This window comes from Xenopus laevis, chromosome 5L, assembly GCF_017654675.1.
Source record: "Xenopus laevis strain J_2021 chromosome 5L, Xenopus_laevis_v10.1, whole genome shotgun sequence".
In the NCBI taxonomy this organism is placed as follows: domain Eukaryota; kingdom Metazoa; phylum Chordata; class Amphibia; order Anura; family Pipidae; genus Xenopus; species Xenopus laevis.
This window is the reverse complement of record NC_054379.1, coordinates 82,456,150-82,478,291: the sequence shown is the minus strand read 5'-3', so window position 1 is coordinate 82,478,291 and position 22,142 is coordinate 82,456,150. Positions and strand designations below refer to the sequence as shown.

Sequence of the window (22,142 nt, the reverse complement as noted above, 5' to 3'; positions counted from 1 at the left end):
TTGTGCATACTGCTACTGAAAAATGCCTTACCCTTTAAACAAAACAGGGATTGTTTGTCCATATATTGCAATATATTTAAGCTGGCCAACTACGTCAAAGTCATCCCATATCTGGCCAGTCCTATGCTCAATTTTCATCTGATTCATTAAGAATTCTATGGTTTAATTATACATTTTATAAAAGGGACAAATACGTTTTACCTGCAACTTACTAGCTGCTTTCAAAGTAAAACTCCCAAACTTGGCTGCCCTTTTATTAGACACCAGTGGGATCACCTGACTATAGTTGGAGGGGGTGGGAGCTACAACATGGAGCTGGTCACTGCTCTAATAGACTGGTGTCTAATAAAAGGGCAGCCAAGTTTGGGAGTTTTACTTTGAAAGCAGCTAGTAAGTTGCAGGTAAAACGTATTCGTCCCTTTTATAAAATGTATAATTAAACCATAGAATTCTTAATGAATCAGATGAAAATTGAGCATAGGACTGGCCAGATATGGGATGACTTTGACGTAGTTGGCCAGCTTAAATATATTGCAATATATGGACAAACAATCCCTGTTTTGTTTAAAGGGTAAGGCATTTTTCAGTAGCAGTATGCACAAAATGTCTGTCTTAAATATATTGATAATGGGTTGAGTGCAGAGGAATCTTGTATTTGTCTATATTTATTTTGTGGTCACACCCTCATTGCACCCCCGCCTAATGGTTTTAAAAACTAGTGGTGAGCACAACTTTCCCTTGTTTGTTATATATATATATATATATATATATATATATATATATATATATATATATATATATATATATATATTTATAAACACCCTCACAAACTCCTATACACACTTTCACATACCTTTTAGAAGTATACACACATGCATACACAAACACAGACTTTTACATTTTTTTCTTACTTTTTTTAGATTACATTTTATCATTTCACCTCTTGTTTTTCCCCTAAAAACTGTACATTTCACAGCGTGACTATTGGGTCTGACCACTAACCACGCTGTTGGATCAGTTCTTTTGCTGTTTTATTGATTTTTGTGATTTTATTGCAGTTTTATGTTTGCCTTGTTGTTCGTCATATTTTATTTAGGCAGCCTAGAAAATTCATATGCAATATTTTATTTGGGGTCCACACGTCAGCTGCTTTGGTATATCTATGCACATTGGGCATCAGTAGACCCATGCCATCAATATTTAGTGTGTTTTCCAATTGTGTGTAAGAAATAGGTTAGATAAATGTGGCCAATTGCAATATTTTTAGGCAATTTTCAGAAATGTAATAAAAAACGCTACCTTTAGCGTAGCTTTGCAATATGATAGTTTAGAGTAGAAATACATAATTACCTATTTTGGATTTGTCAGAATATGTACTTTACAAAAATATATGGTTTTGGGGGGTCTTTTTACTATTTGATGTCCAATACATATTGGACATCAAATTGTTCAGTGGACAACTGGCATTCATATTTAGGGTGTTTTACATTGGTACCTAATGATGTCTGGGAGATATGATGATGTAGATTGGAAGCTTTTGGGTCATTTTTCAAAAGATTCACAAATTTCTATAAAAAATTATAAATTTAGGAAAGAATTGCAACTTAATAGTTTGGAGTACATAGATATATTTACCCATTTTTGATTCTCCAGAAATTCTTTCTAATAATGGGTAGTTTTCTAAAGTAAACCTACTGTTAGCAGAATGTTTGGCCTTGAAATGAGAAGTATGTTGTTTTGTGGAGCAGTGCTTTGGAAATTTGGTAGTGTACTGCTTAGAGATTGAGAGTGAGAAATCTCCATAAAACTAAATAAATTTGGTATTGGCGTGTTCAGGAGACAGAACTTTCCAAATCATGTCCTCTTACATAAAATAAATTATGTTTCTGATCTATGTGATTGTATTATGTGAAACATGTTTTTTAAATTTTATTAGACACTTAGGGGCACATTTACTAAGGGTCGAATTTCGAAAGTTAAAAGATTTTGAAATTCGACCATCGAATTTGATACTTCGATAGTCAAAGTATTTTTTCGATCGAAAACGGCTGATCGATAGAATCGTTCGAATCAAACGATGCGAACGATTTTACAAATAAATACTTTGACTACTCAAAACTTAGCCAAAGGTTATAGGAGGTCCCCCATAGGCTAAACAGCAATTCAGCAGGTTTTAGGTGGCGAAGTTTTTTAAAGAGAAAGTACATCGATTTTTGAAGTCAAAGTTTTTTCAATTCGAAACGATTTTTGGCCTATTCGATGGTCGAAGTACCCAAAAATTACTTTGAAATTCGAAGCTTTTGAATTTGAAAATTCACTTCGACCCTTAGTAAATGGGGCCCTTAGAAGACTATATTGTTTTTACAAATGTAGATTTACACCAGAGTTCTAGCATATTTTGAAAGCTCAGGTTGTCCCAAAAAAAACCTATTTATTGTTTTCCTGGGTAAATTAAAAGATCCCCCCAGGAAAGGCCCATAAATTGAAAGAGAACCAAAGTGTTCAAAAAATGGTCTACCAATAAAAGTACCAAATCAGCCAAATCGGCTGGCAGAGAAAGGGTTAAATAATTTCATTTTTGTTAATCTTACATTATTTGGTTACTCCTGTTTTGTTTTTTAACATGGTTGCATTCCAGTTTACAGTAGGTTCTCTACTTCTGTTTAGTGTTCAAAACATACAGTAGATACAAATGTCTAGAATTAGGGGAAAAAGTCTGAAGCTGAAACAGAAAGGTAACATAAGGATAAAATACATAAAATAGCTTTTCTGTAGATAACGTGGGGTCTAACAGTTGCAGGAAAGCAGAGGGTTGTTTCTACACAGCTTATTGGTCTGTGTATGAAGCCAAAACAATAAGGTTCTATATCATACAGCAGTTCCTGCTCTTCAGCAATTGCTCACCTGATTGGATTGCACAGGTTTACCGTATGAGCCAAATGCTAACCCTGGGCTCAACTGGACCCAATAATTGAATGGTCAAACTGATAAAAGAAATGTTTGTTGTGGATTTCACTAAACAAGTGGATCATAATTATAATAAGAGAATAATAAAAATAAAAAGAACAGGTAGAACACAGTTTTTAAACAGGATATTTTTATCTGGCTCATATTGAACATAGGTGTAGTTTGAACTGAATTTTTAAACGAAGTTTTGGGGATTACAGTAGTTCAAAAGAATCCTGTATTCATAGAACTACCCCTTTTCTTATACACCTTTTTATCTACTAAAAGTGTTTTGTTATTTCCTCACACACTAAAGGGCAGATTTATCAAGGGTCAAATAGGAAATTTGAATGAAAATTTTCAAATACTGTAGTTTTTTTGGGCAGAACTCTTAAATTTGAATTGGGGATAATCCAAACTTGATTCAAATTCGAAATTTGAGATTTATCAAACCTTTACCCTGGGAATAATTTGAATTTAACTATTCACCACCTAAAACTTGCCGAATTCACGTATAAGTCAATGGAAGAGGTCCAGTGACCCATTTGAAGATGTTAATTGCCTTCCTGACATTCGAGTTTTTTTCGGAGAAAAAAATCGATTCGAGTTTAGTCAAATTCAAATCAAATTCGATTAGTTCGAGTTTTAGACGTTCAAATTTTTTCTTAAATAACCTCCCAATCGAATTTCAAGTATATTTGAATTTATTAGACTAATTCAAACTTTAATAATTAACCCCCTAAAGGTCTATATATGAGAAAGTCATACAGCTTCGGAGTTCCGTGCATCAATCCGATGGGCCTCTGATAAACCTCCTTTCATTCACTTGTGTCAAAAGTGTACAAAACTATCAGAGTGCGCCAGTCCTTAAAATCTGGATTCATCAATCATGTAACTGAATACAAGAAAGAAAATTAACACATCTATGCCGAGCTTCTGGCTTCTGTAAGTACTACAAGTTATTCAATTTCAATGCCCACCCAGCATATCCCATATATTGAAAGGGGACATCCCTGTGCTGTTTACAGAAGAAGGCACAGGAAACCTACAGAGTGTGTTTAATAACCCCTTTGTCTTTATTTTATTTTTACAGTATACCTCATCTGTACATTATGATGATTGGAACATGAGACACAATGAATGTGTCAGTTAAACTTAAAATTAGTTCATGCTTGTCTTTAGGCTTTAGACAATTGTTAAGGCAAATGGGAAGTAACTATATGGTTTTTACAAATTAACAGAAACAGAAAAAAGTTTCAACTTCCATCACAGTCACAAATACCCCGACTGATAACATCAGTAAGTGAGAGCAACTTTATCCCCTACATAATAACAGTACAATGTATTGTGTATAAATGTTTCTTTAAATTTGCTTTCATGACAACAGAGAAACATAAAATAAATCAATTAAAAATATCTGTGGTTGCCTGTAATTTAAATATGCCAGTATAGCTCCAGGCTATCCCTTGAGCTGCTTTCAAAGTTTTTCGTTCTTAAATGTTTAATTTCCTATGTGAGCACTTCTGAGGATATTTGATCCTTAGGCTTTGCTTCCTATAACTGTGCCTAGTTCTGATTGAATTAAGGTGTTTTGTTTCAGTCTTTATCATTCTTGTAATTGAAGACAACAAGCTGAAGGATGTAGCCCTAAATAACCCAATACTTTTCAGTACTGCAGTCCGCCTCTATTTGATAATAAAACTTCCTAAAAACCTATTGTGTTACAGTTATGCACTTCTAGATTTGTTTTTGGATTACTTTCATTAACACATTCTCTGCTGAGTGGTCCCTACAATTCATTAGGAGCCAAAGACTGAAGGTAATGCACAGTACAAAACCTAATTTGCTCTGTTTGCTGATGTCGCAGAAGAAAATTAGAAATTCCTTTTCTTAATCATGTTGATCTGCTGTGTAGCCGATCCTATTCTAGCCCCAAAGACATGTAACAGGATACACTGGAAATATTGCTGTAGCAGCTGAAACAAAAAGACACTGTACCTACAGTGTTACCAGATGTGTTGGGTTATGGGGAACAGAAGTAAAATGAGGGTCTTTCCTTCTCTGTTTCCCCTATAAAGTATGAGATAAGATCATTTTCTCAAATCCTACACAGGATTGGATATCAGCTATTGGTCTTCAAGTGGCGAAGTTGAAACCAAATGCCATGCATCAGATTGGATAACGGTTTATACAAGTATCCTAAGAACACTCTGACAACGTATATCCATCATACAGATCAATCACTTATGAACTTAAAGCAAAAATCCTGGTTTGGGTATCTAAATCCTGAGACTGGTACTGGTAATATGAAGAGGAAGGAACAAAGACACAGAGTCCTGCTCTAAATGTCAAAGTGATAGAATGAACTTTTAACAATGCATTTAGCTGAGGATATGCAGCTTCTGTTCCCCTCTACTGAAACCGGAGATAGGACAGACTCTGTTCCTTCTACTAGCAATTACCAGAAGGATACTCTCATTTGCTAACATAAAAATACTTAAAATGCTACTTATCACAGAATATAGAATGCCAGTGACTTAAGCTGTACATAACTTTACAATCATATTGTATTTTTATTTAGTACAAATTCTTAATCAGCCAAATTTTAGACAGATTCTCCAGTCTGTCGACAGTAGAGTACCCAACAGTACCTATATATATATATATATATATATATAAATATATATATATATATATATATATATATATATATATATATATATATATATATATATATAAGCAATGCAAGGAGACGGCACACCAAGATATTACAGCAACAAAATTAGGAGGTTTATTTATATATATATATATATAGTGAATAATTTATCTCCTATTGTAAAATATGAGAATATTATATAGTAACAGAACAGTTTCATGACCATGACCTTATTTCTTATAATACATTCATTTGCGTGAGTCATGTAAGCACTGTGTGAATCATGTGAGCAGAGTAACTGCACACACGTGTAGATTTTTCTATATTTAAATTTTAGCCAAAATAGGTACAAAGTCTATGTTGGACTCCTCATTGGAAAGGTATATTTAAACGTAGGGTTTGACATCACTACACACACACACAACTTGAAATGGTGAGCCATCTCAGCCTCAATGTTATTTTAATATGTACAAAAAAAAAGTACATACAGTTTTTGAATAAATAATTGATTTGGGGTACAAAGCAATGGCGGCTCAGAGGGTAGCAGTGCTCAGTCCTCAGTTTGATTTTGGTTTGGATACTATGTGCAAGGAGTCTGTATGGTTTCCCTTTGTCCGAGTGGGTTTTCTTCCAGGTATGTCTGTTTTTTTTCCCACAAGCCAAAACATACAGGCAGGTTAATTGGCTTCTGATAAAAAATGGTCTTATTGTGTGTGAATGTGATTGGGAGTTTAGACTGTAAGATACATTTTGACAGGGACTGATTGTAAGTGATGCATAATCTCTGTAAAGCACTGTGTAGATGTGCCAACAACTATCTATTTATGTGTCATTTTGAGCCAGATCCATTTCTCTTTTAGAGGTATTTATGTAATAAGGCAACTTTCAACTAACCAAGCAGTAACCCGCCTTGCCTTGGTAAGAGGCACATAAAAAAAATCAGGTTTGTTTCCTAAAAACGGTTATGTTAGAGGGTTATATTATACACATATATATATCTGAAAATGTCATCTCCATGATGGAAAGTGAATGTCTGCTAAGAAGAACATTTACAATGATAAAAACTGTGGAATTTGCAGCACTGAACGACAACTCACACAGTTCAAATTTTTAATCGGAAAACTACAGGACTATGATTTACTAGAGCAGCAGGAAAACTGAGTTCTCATGAATGTTGTTTTTAGTTGTCTGTCTGTGTTCCTAATTGTTCATTAAGGGGAAGATTTATCAAAGGTCGAGTTTTAGGTTAAAAAAACTTCGAACTTCGAATTCAAAAAGACCAACCGAAAGGTGGTCGAAGTTTTTTGGGGTCGAAGGGGGCCTTCTTCGAATCGTACGATTCGAAGTAGTGCTACTTCGGGTCGAAGTTTTTTTTAACTTCTCCAAAACTCCCCCAATTGCCTCCATACAGGTTCTAGGAGGTCCCCCCGTAGACTAAAACAGCACTTTGCCAGCTTTTAGGTGCCAAATGGTCGAAGTTTTAAAGAGACAGTACTTCAAAAAAAATTGACCTTCGAACTTCAAAGTTTTTTTCAACTTTGACTCGAAGTTGGACTATTTGATGGCCGAAGTACCCAACAATTACTTCGAAATTCGAAGTTTTTAACTTCGAACCTTCATTTTGTCCTTTGATAAATCTGCCCCTAAGAGTATGCTATGATATAGTTGAAACAGAAAACCTTACTAAATGTAGAAAGATTATTCGAGATTATTTCTAACTTAACTCTTCTATTTTATGGCAATTTAAAGTTATTACAGAACTTTAACAATTTTAGTGGCTTCTACATAATTAAACCTTTACTACCTTTAATGGCTCATTTAAACAATAGTTCTTTAGTCATATGTAAACTAAGGCTTCAAATAAAATACACGATGTTCTTAAAAAGACATTTGGGCTGAAGCTACAGCAAAGGCAATTCTGTAACCTGCAAACAATCAATAAAAAGAAAACTCAAATTTGCTATGACAGATACTTAAATCAGCCTCCTTATTGCAATAAATAACAAATTGATTTGTGGATAAACTCAGCCGAAGTTGGACAGCACTAAATTGCCTGTGATGGTGTCTTCAAGTGGTGTTATATTTTCCATACATTCTGTTTAGCTGAATCAATATAACTGCTACTTAGAAACCGACAGGCGGCATTGACAAAACACCAACTTGCACTGCAGCACCAGCCTAACACCTCATTCCTGATAAATGTCTAATGCTGGTTATTATAATGAATAATAAATAAAGAGTCCTACAGTACAAAAGCAATGGGGTGTTCCATTATGCTCTGTGTTTCCATTAGGTTTTGTAAGAATCTTCTACTTCTTTCTGGTAAGGATACTATTCCCAAGATGTCTCTTTAATGTATTCCAGATTTAATGATCAATTTATTCTGGCAGTTAAGTGGCTTCCTCCAATAATACTATGCAGTTGTACTGGAGTTTGAGACATTTGATTTGCATGTCAGGGATTAATGAGAGAGCTAGCAAGATTTATGTACAAGTGTGAGGGAAAAGTATTGGTTTTATCTTTAATTTAGCTCCCTAAAAATGAGAATTAAATATGGGGTATGTTTTTGTGGTTGCAGAGAGCTTTCCTTCTCAGGATATTTATTACAGCCCTGGTGCACATTCAGTGGAAAGGCTGTGGTACCGGCCCTGCCAAGCCTATGCACAGTGAGTCCACAGTGAGTCCAGCCATAAGCATAAGTAAGACAGAGCAGTTACAACAGCTGCAGGCTGTTAAGTAAAAGTTCAGAAATAATTAACTTTATTATCCATGAGAGATTCTGATAAAGTACATAATGGAACAGCAACATGTAACATTGTATTGTCTGTTCTATAATAACACAGAATTAGCAGGAAAGGTGGAAACATGTAAGAGTCCTGGACAGCCCTCCTAACGTTTCATAACTGTGGTTAGATTCACAAAATCTAAATTTGTTTGCCATCATGTTCTAAAGCCCACAAGGCAGATTGGTCACAGTATTACCTGAATTAGAAGTTGTCCTTGTAATTGCAGATGCCACTGTCCATAAATAGTACTTGACTTTTCAAAATATACAATTATTGTGAGTCTCAATGTAATCCACAGATACAGTGAACCACTAATTTAAATTACAATAACAGACAGTTGGGATTCTTTGCTTACAGTTCTTTAACTATATTTTTGTATGCTTAAATCATCCCTAAAACAGGAATCCCTTCCTATTCTTTAAAGGAGAAGGAAAGGTTAAAACTAAGTAAGCCTTTTCAGAAAGGTCCATCTAAATATACCAGTAAACCCCCAAAGTAATGCTGCTCTGAGTCCCCTGTCAAAAGAAACACGGCATTTCTATCAGACTTCCTGCCTTCAGCTTAAACCTCATTGCCCTGGGCAAGAGCATGCTCAGTTTGCTCATCTTCCCCCCCCTTCTCTACTGTAATCTGAGCCCAGAGCAGGTAGAGACTCAGGCAGGAAGTGATGTCACACCATGTTAATACTGCAGCTCCTATTCTAAACAAACAGAGAGTTTCTAGAGCTTTTTACTCAGGTATGGTAAAACATTCTACAGAATAAATATAGCATTCTAGCTTGCACTATTGCAGCTAATCTATCGGCAATAAAATGCCTCCGTAGCTTTCCTTCTCCTTTAAAATTACTTACAAAGTAAGTATTAGACCATCTTTTCTCTTAAAACTCACTTGTTAGAGCAGAGGCATTAGTTCCCTTCTCGAGCAATTTGGCCACTCTGAGATTTGGAACATCTCTGCTATATACAGGGAACTTACATGATTTCCACTCACTTACGTTGTTTTAATCCAGGTCGTCTGGTTTCCTACTAGGGGTAGGGATGCTTTGAATACTCAACATGGGTAGGGACTAATGTGAATGGTGTATAATCTCTGTATAGAGCTATGCAAACACAGGGTAATAATAACTCTGAGTTCTAATTATTTATCAAATAAGCAGCACTCCAAATAAATATGAAAGTACATGCATGTTTGGTTGCTTCTTTGAATTGATGGAGGGTCTATCATTTCTAGAACATATCGTTATCAAACACTATTGTAACTGAAAATTTAGTGCAAAAGTTGTTTACCAACAGTATTTTATTCCTCGTTGGCAACAACAGATTATTAACAAGCATCATGTACTAGTGACAGTGTAGAGTCCTGCCCTGAAAATTCCTTTTCTGCACAGAAAATTTCAATGATGTGTATTAGGTAGGTGCCTATTTGCCTAGGGGGTGCTCTGTACAAACCTCTTCTGTCTGCTTTCCTCTAGTTTTGGCCCTTCTATAGATCCTGGCACACCCAATCTCCCCACAGCTGATCTACTGGTATCTCTAGTTGTGTAAGTATTCGGTGTGTGTGAGTTACGACAGCTGCTTGCTCTCATGAGTAGGGTATTTATTCTAGTGAAATGTATATGTAAACTATGTCTGTGCTGTGGGAGATGATTGTGTTATATAAAAAATAATAACTGTTACTTACTATGTTGCACATTGGTCAACATAGCAAGAGTTTCTGATTATTGCCTCTGGTGAATATGCTCACTTAAAGTCCTGTCACCTACACAAAAAAAGCCCTTTCCAAATTAAATATGGAACCCCAAAAATTTTTTTCATTAAAACATCCATACCTGTTATAAAGGTGTTTAAATATCTAAACTGTCAATCAAATATTACCTGCCCCGCCTCTATGCCCGTGGCATAGAGGAGGAGCAGTCAATTACTTTCACTTTCCATTCAGCACTTCCTACATGTCACTGCTCTCCTCACATTCCCCCTTCCCTCCTCAGGCTCTATAATTGTGTAGGGCACTGCACATGGACATTAGGTCCCTCATGCTGGTTCATACACAAGATTTTGGGGTGATACACAATTTCCCTTAATAACCGTGTCCACAAAATGGCAGCTGCCTGCTTGCTGTGATTGTATAATTCCAAAACATAAGGAATCAAAATTTAAATAATAAATACAGTGTAAGTAAAGTTTATTTTGCTCAACTAACATGATAGCTATTTTAGGGGCAGATTTACTAAGGGTCGAATATCGAGGGTTAATTAACCCTCGATATTCGACTAGGAACTAAAATCGTTCGACTTCGAATATCGAAGTCGAACGATTTAGCGCTAATCCTACGAACGAACGATCGAAGGATTATTCGTTCGATCGAACGATTAAATCCTTCGAATCGAACGATTCGAAGGATTTTAATACAACGATCGAAGGAATATCCTTCGATCAAAAAAACGCAGGCAAGCCTATGGGGACCTTCCCCATAGGCTAACATTGACTTCGGTAGCTTTTAGCTGCCGAAGTAGGGGGTCGAAGTTTTTCTTAAAGAGACAGTACTTCGATTAACGAATGGTCGAATAGTTGAACGATTTTTAGTTCGAATCGTTCGATTCGAAGTCGAAGTAGTAGTCGAGGGTCGAAGTAGCCCATTCGATGGTCGAAGTAGCCAAAAAAACACTTCGAAATTCGAAGTTTTTTAATTCGAATCCTTCACTCGAGCTTTGTAAATGTGCCCCTTAGTGTGCAGAGTTATCTTGTAATAATCACCTACATATGTTTCAGGACTTTTACAGAGATTATACATCATTCCCATCAGTCCCTGTCCCATGACCAAGGACCCAATCACAATCTAGTCAATTTTATGAGGATCCACTTACATTGTTGGAGTGTTAGAGTCCTGAAAAGACAAGCAGCCCATTTTTTGGTCAAGTGACCATTAATGTGTTAATCAGAGCTAACCTGTAGAAAACCCACAGAAATGTTTACAGCTTTCCTGCAGAATACAACCGCTGATGTTTACATTTCCAGTAATGGCCACACATATTTAAATGGCATAATGCTAGGAAAAATTATTGAAAATGTGAAGATACCACTATGAAGATTTGTCTAGTAACTTCTAAAGAATATTAACTAAAAAATTAAATTTAGGCTAAATGTTTAACATACTGAAGTGCACAGAAGTGCACAATGTAATTAGAAGAATTATGAACATGTTATTTGTGTTATTTAAAAAAGTGCTATCTAAAGCAATGATTTTTCTAATATCTACAGTAAAAAGCCTCGGGGAAAGTAATTGACTTTGCTAATTTTACCAGTGGCAATTAAAAGAGAGCTTTGCTTTTCATTATGGTTCTGGATATCCACAGCTAATTGCCAGTCCCAAGAGTGCTACAAAAAGGAGGAGAAGAGGACTGCAGCAGTGAGCACAAGCTTATTAGTAATGTAAGCCCATAAAACACAACTTTGAACTAAAGTGTCCAGGGATTACTAAACAGAAAATTAAGTTTTGCATTAACATTGTGCTGTGACATGCCAAGCAATAACAGCAACTATATAAACAGCTAAACCTAGTACAGACTAGTACAATCTTTTTAACAACCTGCAAAGCATTCGCTTACATTAAAATCTATTTATTTATGCCATTCACGCGGCACTAAGGGGAATATGGATTGTATCGTACTTCCTTAGACAAGAAAATTAGATTGTGATCTTTTCAGAGCTGGGGGAACTGTAAGTTCCACAAACTGCACAGCAAACATAATAAAATATCACTTATCCAAAACAATCATTAAATATGTATGTCTGTGTATATTCAACATAACTGCTTCACAATGGGGACTAGCTGGCTGGTTGCAATTGCCTTACCTCAGCCTATTGTTAATGCAGTAAGGGATTAGTGCTTAGTACCAATGTGTCACTGCAATTAAAAGCTAGAAATTAGGTTTCAGTATTCTCTACTGGCCTATTGACTCCAGTGATGGCAAGTGAAGCAGGTGTGTAACAGCCTTGGGATACAATGATCTTAAAAAAAGAATAGTGACAGATATTGTCTTCTTAGCTTTGAGACAGTTAAATAGTAAGTACAGTGAAATTATACATTTATTGAAAACTGGATATTTTCATGTTAGATATGGATATATATGTGTGTGTGTGTGTGTGTGTGTTTGTGTGTGTGTGTGTGTGTGTGTGTGTGTGTGTGTGTGTGTGTGTGTGTGTGTGTGTGTGTGTGTGTGTGTGTGTGTATATTGTTTTCAGGTATGTTTTTATTTTAGTGTAAAATCGGACTTCTAAAAAATCACAAATTTTTCGTAATTTATTTAACCCCGAGGATGGAAAAGTCAGATTCTGAAAATCCGGCATCTCAGACCTGTCGAGGATTCATTTAAGTCAATGGGAGAAGTCCCAATGATTTTTTGACGTGCGCTGGGTTTTGTGCAATGCCTCAAAGTTTTCTGAGTTTTCGGGTGAAAAATCCGAAAAAATCGTGAAATTGGTGAAGATCGGATAAAATAAAATCAGAAAAAATCTTTAAAATATGATTTTTCCCGCAAAGCAAATGTTTTGGGAAAATGTAATAATAAATAAGCGGAAAAAACCAGAGCAGATTTGATCGGAGTTTGAAGCAGAAAATATTGAGATAAATTCGGACTTTGATAAATAACCCCCTTACAGTATATTAGGGAACTGTTTAGTAGTGTACAGGTACAATCTACCTCCAGGGGCAAGTAGCAGGTGAGTCAGAAGCCAAAATTCTATAAAGATTCCTCCCTGCTCTTAACATTACTGTCCTTACTCCATCCTAATCACAGATTCATTTCATTTGACATCATCAGAGGTGGCAGTTGCCTGTGGGTATTTAAAACTATGCAACAAGCTGGCCCAGGTTGAGATGGGTGGGAGTGACTGAGATTTTTATCATGGAGTGCTGATGACCGAAATGAGCCCTAATGGTTAGTTCACACAAGGAGATTCGGAGAGAATTTGTCACCTGGCGAATAATCGCCTCGACTTCTGGGTGACAATTTCCCCGAACTGCCTCCTCGTGTCTTCCCATCCGCTGAAATGAAAAGTCGCCTGCGTTAAGCACACGCAGCGCAGCATTTTCCAAAGTCGTCTGAAGTTGCCTCACAAAGAAACTTCTTTTGACCTAAATGATCCCAACAGATTTGACAAAGCTGACTCTTTCATCTCTAATCAGTCTCTGAGGTCTTAGGGCTTATGTCGATCATCAGCACTACATGATAAAAATCTGATATATAATAATGGACAGAAAACAACTCAATTCCACAAATCTATACTTATGCTTTTTAAAGAATTTACCTTCGGGTTCTGCAAACCAGCTAATCCTGCGAATACATTTGCAAAGAGAAAGTCCCCACTAAGAATTGCCATTTTGTTCCCATACTGCATGTCCTTAATGGGGCCATCACATGCCTTCAATTCGTTAATATTTACAATGCTACGGTGCACCAGGAAAGCGGTGTGGATCAGCTCAGTAATTTCAGCTAGGGTTCTTTGCCTGAAAAAAGTCAAAATAAATAAATCACAGCTCTTTAACAGAATACCTTGCTTTTACTGCTGCTATGGTACTAATTTAATACATCATCAAACTGCATTATTGAAATATAGCGTAAATATACTATTCTCAAACTTCTTAACCTTATGCTTATTAAAACATTTTTCTGACTTATGTTATTGATGCACTTAAAGAAGAACCAAACCTGTTATGCTCCTAACCCCCTACCCTACATAGCCCCCCTGCTCCCCCCCCAGCCTAGGTGTAAACACTGGTAATTGCCCCGAATCGCTTACTTATCTCTCTTTGCAGATTTAATGCAACAGAACTCACTGGCACCATCTTCAGCTCTTCGGTAATCTTCAGAAGAACGGCGCATGTGCAGTCTTCCTGTTTTTGCCAATTGCGCATGCATAGAAATTGCCGAAGTTGCCAAAGCACCGTTTGCAAGAAGACTCAAAAATTACCCAAGAGCCGGAAAATGCCGGCCATGAGCTCCACTGCGTTGAATCTGCAAAGAGAGGTAATTAAGCGATTAGGGGCAATTACCTGAGTTTATACCTAGGCGGGGGGGGACTATGTAGGGTAGGGGGTAGGGGTTTTAAGCATAACGGCTTTGGTTCTCCTTTAATGTTAAATAGTTTAATCCATAAAAGTAGATATGTTGTTATTGCTTTACAAACAGAGACCTGTGTCTAATTTCATAGATGGAAGACCCCACATTTGTGTTTGATCCTGTAGCATCTTTACCCAGCTAACCCACCAGCTACTGTGAAGAACAGACATTTTGCTATCCAAGACAAGGTCGAACAGAGGAGGAGAAGACTGTATGAAAATGTAAAAATATGCCAATGAGCTCATGTGTTTTCCATTAACTACCCAAAGCCTGCACTCTTGTATTATTAGCCTTTTCCCAATAGAAACCCAGCTGTTTCGCCGGTTTGTCATGGCTTGGGTCAACAATGGAATGTACTTGAATTGGGGGGGGGGAATCACCAAAATCCATACTTAGATACAACAATGCATCCATGAGCAAAGCCATTACAGTGCCTTGTGTATATATATATATATATATATATATATTTTTTTTTTTTTTTTTTTTTTTTTACAGGAGTAAATATATAAATAAGCAGCTTGCGAACTGCTGGAAGTGGAATGGCAGGATGTTGATGCTTTGCCAGCCCAAACCCGCCTGATTCATACATCACTAATATATATCTCATATAATACCTGTACTCTGTTGTCTCTATTGGCGGGGTGCACTGTCAATTTCAATTCAAGTAGTCTGTATCGGAAAGAAATCCAAGGACCAGCACTACCATCTGTGTAATTTTATTATTTCACATACATCTCATGCAGTTCCAACGTTTTGTTCTCTTTGGGACTTTTTTCAAGGAAAATGTATGTGAAATAATAAAATTACACAGATGGTAGTGCTGGTCCTTGGATTTCTTTCCGATACAGACTATATCTATCTTTATATATATATATATATATATATATATATATATATATATATATATATATATATATATATATATATATATATATATATATAGTCAAATACAAGAGTCCTCTGCACTCAACCCATTATCAATATATTTAAGACAGCGACATTTTGTGCATACTGCTACTAAAAAATGCCTTACCCTTTAAACAAAACAGGGATTGTGGTCACAGCCTCATTGCACCCCCGCCTAATGGTTTTAAAAAATAGTGGTGAGCACAACTTTCCCTTGTTTGTTATAGTTATACAGGAGCAGTGATCAGCTCCATGTTGTAGCTCCCACCCTTCCCAGCTATAGTCAGGTGATCCCACTGGTGTCTAATAAAAGGGCAGCCAAGTATGGAGGTTTACTTTGAAAGCAGCAAGTTAAGTTGCAGGTAAAACCAAGTCCCTTTGTAAAATGTATAATGAAGCAACAGAATTCTTAATGAATCAGATGAAAATTGAGCATAGGACTGGCCAGATATGGGATGACTTTGACGTAGTTGGCCAGCTTAAATATATTGCAATATATGGACAAACAATCCCTGTTTTGTTTAAAGGGTAAGGCATTTTTTAGTAGCAGTATGCACAAAATGTCGCTGTCTTAAATATATTGATAATGGGTTGAGTGCAGAGGACTCTTGTATTTGACTATATGTATTTTGTGGTCACAGCCTCATTGCACCCCCGCCTAATGGTTTTAAAAAATAGTGGTGAGCACAACTTTCCCTTGTTTGTTATATATATATATATATATATATATATATATATATATATATATATATATATATATGAACTATAATGTCGTTTTGGCGTCTTTTTTGAAGGGGGTTGTGTGTGTATATATATCAGAATTTTGTCACTTCCACCTTATCCTTGATAAAGGCTCCAATGAAGGACAAAATGTTGGACACACGAGTGATGACTCAATAAAATCGTTTGGAAAATTACTGGAGTGCTGGTCCACTTTACATATTATACATGATAATTTGACCTAGTACCGCCATTGGACTTGGGGTATGAGTGCGGGTACTTTCTGACTCATTTTATATATATATATATATATATATATATATATATATATATATATATATATATATATATATATATATATATATATATATATATATATATATATATATTGTAGCATGGTTGGGAAAATCATAGATGGAAAGTATATCCCTCCCAGAATTCTCTATGAAGCAGTGCAGAGGGATGTGAAAATGAGGCTCTGAGTAGCAGGGAGGTGATTAGCCTCACCTGGAGTAAAAGGTGGGGTCTCATTAGGCTGCTCTCTGCCCTAGAGAGAGAGAGAGAGAGAGAGAGAGAGAGAGAGAGAAGGGAGAGCTACTGGAGGGCTGTGTTAAAAGTTTGCTTAGTAACTGCATGTTACCTGTGTTCAAAGCATAAGGACTTTTATTGCTGGGCACAAGTTTCCAGAAAGAGGCAAGTTATCTGGTAGCAAGGACTGGCTACCAGCTACTGCCTTAAGTGTTTGGGGAGCGGCTGCTTCCAGGAGAATGTAGAATCAGCTCACTCAACCTATACGGCATAGTCTATTTACTATGCCGTGTAAAACTAAATTTATCGTAAAAATTGTGTAAAATAAATGGCAAATTTATCAAGGTGTGTTTATTTTACACCATGTGAATGGCAGATTTGCCGCTGTTATTTTACACTGCTTCCAGGGGAAGTTGCTCAAAGAAAAAGTGTGTAAAAATTTCGCCATTTTTTATACTGCGATGCCTGGCGATGTGTTGAGAATTATTCCACTGTTTTTTAGCCACATAATAAATAGCCCCATAAACTTAGCTTCACAACAGTAGCCCAGAGCAAACAGATCATGCATTGATATGATACAAATGGGGAGAGAGGTGGGCAAGTATGCATTTTGACCACTAATGTAAAAATCAGAGGTGTGCCAAAGTATTCACACCCTCCAAAATTGTCTGCAGCTGATTTTACAGGGATGATTGATGATCCCTTTCAGGAATAATGGCTGTTCTGATGCAGAAGATTCTGGATTCTCTTCTGCAGTGTTATCTATACTTCCATTGTATTATATTATATATATTTATTACTTAGCCTTGGAGTATTCCCACAACCCATCTTTTGTATTTTTATAGATTTAAAAGGAACCATGTTTGTTTGTACTGCAGGGACCAGTTCCCCAACCCCTTAAGCTCAGATGTATCTAACTCCTTCCTCCTTATTTTATTTTAAAGTGACAGATTCTGCTATTTGTAGTCTCTCTCCTTTCCACAGAATGGAAAGCATCCCTGAATACAACATATAACAATGGAACGAGGTGATGTAGGCATAAAGGGCGAAGTGACTAACGCTGGCGAAAATTCAGCGTGACATAATTTCTGGACTTCACCGATTTACTAATGGGTGCTGGCGTAAATTCGCTAGCGAAGGAGACTCTACTGCTACTTTGCACTCTAATGCCAGGCGAATTTTCGCTCTGGCGAATGGACGTAACTAAGCAAATTCACTAAGATGCGGATTTTAATAAACTTCTTGCGCAGACTTGCCTTTGCCACCTCAGACCAGGTGAAGTGCAATAGAGTATATAGGAGTTCCTTAAAAAAAAATTTTCTAAGTCCAAAAAAAACGCTGGCAACTTTTCAGTTTTTCAGGGTGATAGGCTGCAAAAGATCGTAATTTTTTTTTAGGGTACCTGGCTTTCCTCCTACATTTCCTTACAGATATGGCACATTAACTATACACTGGACACATGTGTAGGGCATTATAACAACTTTATTTTATTAAGGTTCCCTGGGCTTGTGTAGTGTAATGTATTTGCTGCAACATATACGTCCATTGAACTTTAACTTCTCGCCGTATGCAAATTAGCCAACGCTAGCGCAACTTTGCTTTGCTTGCTGAATTAACACTAGTGAAACTTCGCCATTGTTCAGCGTCCTGGATGCAACTTTTAGTGAATTGGCGTTGTCCTGGCAGGTTAGTGAATTTGCCCCATAGTGGTTGCAAAAAGCTGGCCATAGACGTGCAGATATATCCATATGTTCCGACGAATGACATTGCATTGTAATCTCCCGACCTACCACTAACCATCCAGATGAAATAAAGTAGTAAAAAGAAGAAATCAGATGATGTTCTGGCCATTACTTCACTGACAGCAATCATACCAAAGTTATGCCCTACAAATAGTAGTGACAGTCACCCAATGATATCGTCAGCTAGGCAATACATGCATAGATATTATTGTCAGCCCACAGATATCTTCTAACCTGTTTGATCGACTAAACGACCAATGATCCACACGCAGTCTGAAAATCACACAAAACGAAGATTCATACGACTTTATCTTTGCGTCTATGGCCAGCTTTAGATTGTGAGCATAAAGGGGTTGGGAAATAGTTCTTATGAATTACATGGACTCCATGTAATCATAACAAACAAGGGAAAGGTGTGCTCACAACTAACACAACTTACACTGCTCACAATGTAAAAAACATTAGGCGGGGGAGCAATTAGGTTGTAACCACAAAATACATATAGACAAATACAAGAGTTCCTTTGGACTCAACCCATTATCAATATATTTAAGATATTGAGACACTTTGTGCACAAACGTGTGTGAGTACACAAAATGTCTCAATGTCTTAAATATATAGATTTTTAAGACATCATGCAGGCCCGAATTTGTGATGAGGCCACAGAGGCCCGGGCCTAGGGCGGCAAGTTGGTAGGGTCGGCATGCTGCCCAGCCGCTTTCTGAGGAGCACTGAGGACGTGCAGCTCCCCAGTGCTCTATTGCACCCAGCGTGGGACTGGGGACCCCCTGGCCCCCACCCCAGATGCAAAGCACCCTCTGCCCTCCTCCCTGAGCCTCAACACCCTCCCCTCCTTCTGCTGGAGAGAGGTTGGAAGCTGCTTACGACTTCCGCGCAAGGACCGGGTCATGGGCCAATGGGGCCCACAAGGTGTTTTTATCCCGGTGTCCCGCCGGCCCAGTCTGACACTGATTGCGCCTGCTCTAGCTAGGATCACATGGCATAGGGGCACCCGCCGCCGAAATACAGCCCTGTAATCATGTATGTGTGAGTAAAAAAAAAAAACTTTATAAATAAGCCCAAGTGAATGATTCACTGATTTTTTTTTTGACATGAGCTTAAAGTATAAGTGTTTTGTTTGAAGTCAGAAAATTATGTGGCAGTTCCACTTTTACGTTCTGCAGTTTCATTAAGCAGAGAACACATTCAACAACCTTCAAGGTTTTTAAAGCATTACGTTTTTAGGTTATTCCTCCATTTAAATATATTTAATAGGGCAAACATCTTGAATGACTAGAGGCTTACAAAAGAAACCACACACACACACACACAAGACTTAGGGGCAAATTTACTTACCTTTAAAGTTGCACCAGCGTTGGCTTCGCCGAACTTCGCCAGGCAAAGTTTCACCAGGGTGCCGCTAATTCACTAAAATCCGAAGTTGCGCTCAGGGAGGGGAAAGGTAGTGAAGTTGCGCTAGCGTTAATTTGTCAAGCAAAGCGAAATTACGCTAGCGATGCCTAATTTGCATTAAGATCTTTTTCAGCCTATCACTCTTAAAAAAGTGAAAGACGCCAGTGTTTTTTGGGACTTAGAAAAAAATGTCAACTTTTTGTGAAGCAAGCCCTATCTACTCTATTGCACTTTGCCTGGTCTGAGGTGGCGAAGGCAAGTCTGGCGCAAGAGGTAACTTTCAGTAAAATGCGCAAGTTAATGAAATAGCATAGTTATGTCCCTTCGCCATAGGGCAACTTCGTCTGGCATAAGTAGCGCTAGAGCAGGTCCACTTCGCTAGGGAATTTACGCCAGTGCCCGTTGGTAAATAGGCGAAGTAATGAATTGACGTCACGCTGCGAATTTTCGCTAGCGTTAGCCACTTCGCACTTTAGTAAATTTGCCCTTTGGAATCAGAGTATTTTTCCCCTGTCACTGAAGCAAAATTAAGGGCAATGAATAGATAGAATACCATGGTGGTAGGCTTGTTGCCAATGAAAAGAGATTTCTCAGAGAGGATATTTATATCAGTTTGCTATATCAGATCAACAGCTGATCATTAGAGAGAGTTGCTCTGGGCAAAAGAAACCAGGCTATCAATGAGGAATACCAATGAGAGCCCTGTACACTGTTGCTTTTCACTCCGCTTTCTGTGTTAGTGGTGCAGATACCTATACAAATGGGATTCCCTGGTGCTAAGCTTTGAAAGGAGCAGCTAATTCAGGAAACGGCTCATTTCCTCACTTGAAGGGAAACATCAATATCCAGAGGTGATCAGCTCCACCTCCATGACCCAGCTATTCAGAAAGAACTGTGACTATACCATTAGTTCACTTAAAGGAAAACTATACCCCCCAAACAATGTAGGTCTCTATTAAAAGATACTGAGTAAAACAGCTCATGTGTAAAACCCTGCTTCATGTAAATGAACCATTATCATAATAATATACTTTTCTAGTAGTATGTGCCAATGGGTAATCATAAATAGAAAATTGCCATTTTAAAAAATAAGGGCCGCCCCCTGAGATCGTACGATTCACTGTGCAAACATACAAACCACATGTTAGGTCACATGAGCCAATTAACAGACAGAGTTCTGCCTTTTGCTTCCTCACTTCTTCCTGTTACAGTTAAGTGTTGTAGTAATTCTGATCAGGTGATCTCTGAGGCAGCACAGATAGAGTCACGAAATGGTGGTTCAATGCGAGAGATGTAAAAGGGCAATATTTATGTAAATATATATTCCAGTTTGGTAAGATTCTTTAATATGTCATTCAATTTGATATAAACTATCTGTTGCTTAAGTATTCATTTTGGGGATATAGTTTTCCTTTAATACGCTTTTAATGAATGGCTAGAAAATTCCAGCACTGATACCAAGTGATACAAAACATGACATGAAACTCACATAGATTTGTGCAGAGAATCATCATCCCTTCTCTTACCAGCAATGTAAAGCTGGTACAGTATTTCCCTATAGGTATTGTTGAAATACTCCAGTCAGTGCACATATTAATGTTTTAATGAACCAGTATATATACTTATATATATACATACAGTGAAACCCCTGTGGGATTTCAATATGCAAACACATAAAACAGTCTTTCCCATGTGTTTTTTTTTTTTAAATTGCATTTTGTTTTGGGGCTCAACAACTTCTAGTTATGCCACTGCTGTTGTCGGAGTGAAATGGTTTTTACTTAATTTTATGCTTTACTTTTTACTTAGAGGACTGTCTGATATTGTCTACGTGTAAATTGTATTGTATTTCCAACAATATTTATAATAGCAATGTTTTGTTGATGGACAGTGTTAAAACATACCTCCCAACATTTTGGAAATAGAAAGAGGGACAAAACAGTTTGCCGTGCTGAGCGCTATGAAAATGTTTTGACCACAACCATTTTTGTGGCCACCCCTTAATTACCATGTTCATTTTACAAAATTTGTCTGGTTATGAAAATGTGAACACATTTCTGTGGTTTTTATTTGTTATTACAGTTTTGATAATGAAGGTGAATTGTCTTTAAGCTGCAAGTCATAGTTTCCCCAAGAGACCTGCTTATCTTATATTGTTACAATAGGTTCTATGCTTATCTTAAATTGTTACAAAAATATCGAAGTACACCTGCTAAAAAACAATTACGTTAAAAACATTGTATCTTTTTTCTGGCTGTTCAGTGCAGGAGATCAAAGAGAAAGTCAGGACATTTCAGTAAAAATCTGGGACTGCGGGACTGGGACTG

The 22,142-nt window shown here is 37.1% G+C and overlaps 1 protein-coding gene across 1 annotated transcript in view; it reads right to left on the bottom strand.

Annotated features, from left to right (window-relative positions):
- The window catches only part of LOC108716846 (all trans-polyprenyl-diphosphate synthase PDSS2), a 100,222-nt gene that overhangs the window by 37,574 nt on the left and 40,506 nt on the right, over positions 1-22,142 (bottom strand). Inside the window, exon 3 of the mRNA XM_018263337.2 lies at positions 13,695-13,893. Within this exon, the coding sequence (XP_018118826.1) occupies positions 13,695-13,893 (199 nt within the window). The remainder of the gene's footprint in view (positions 1-13,694; positions 13,894-22,142) is intronic.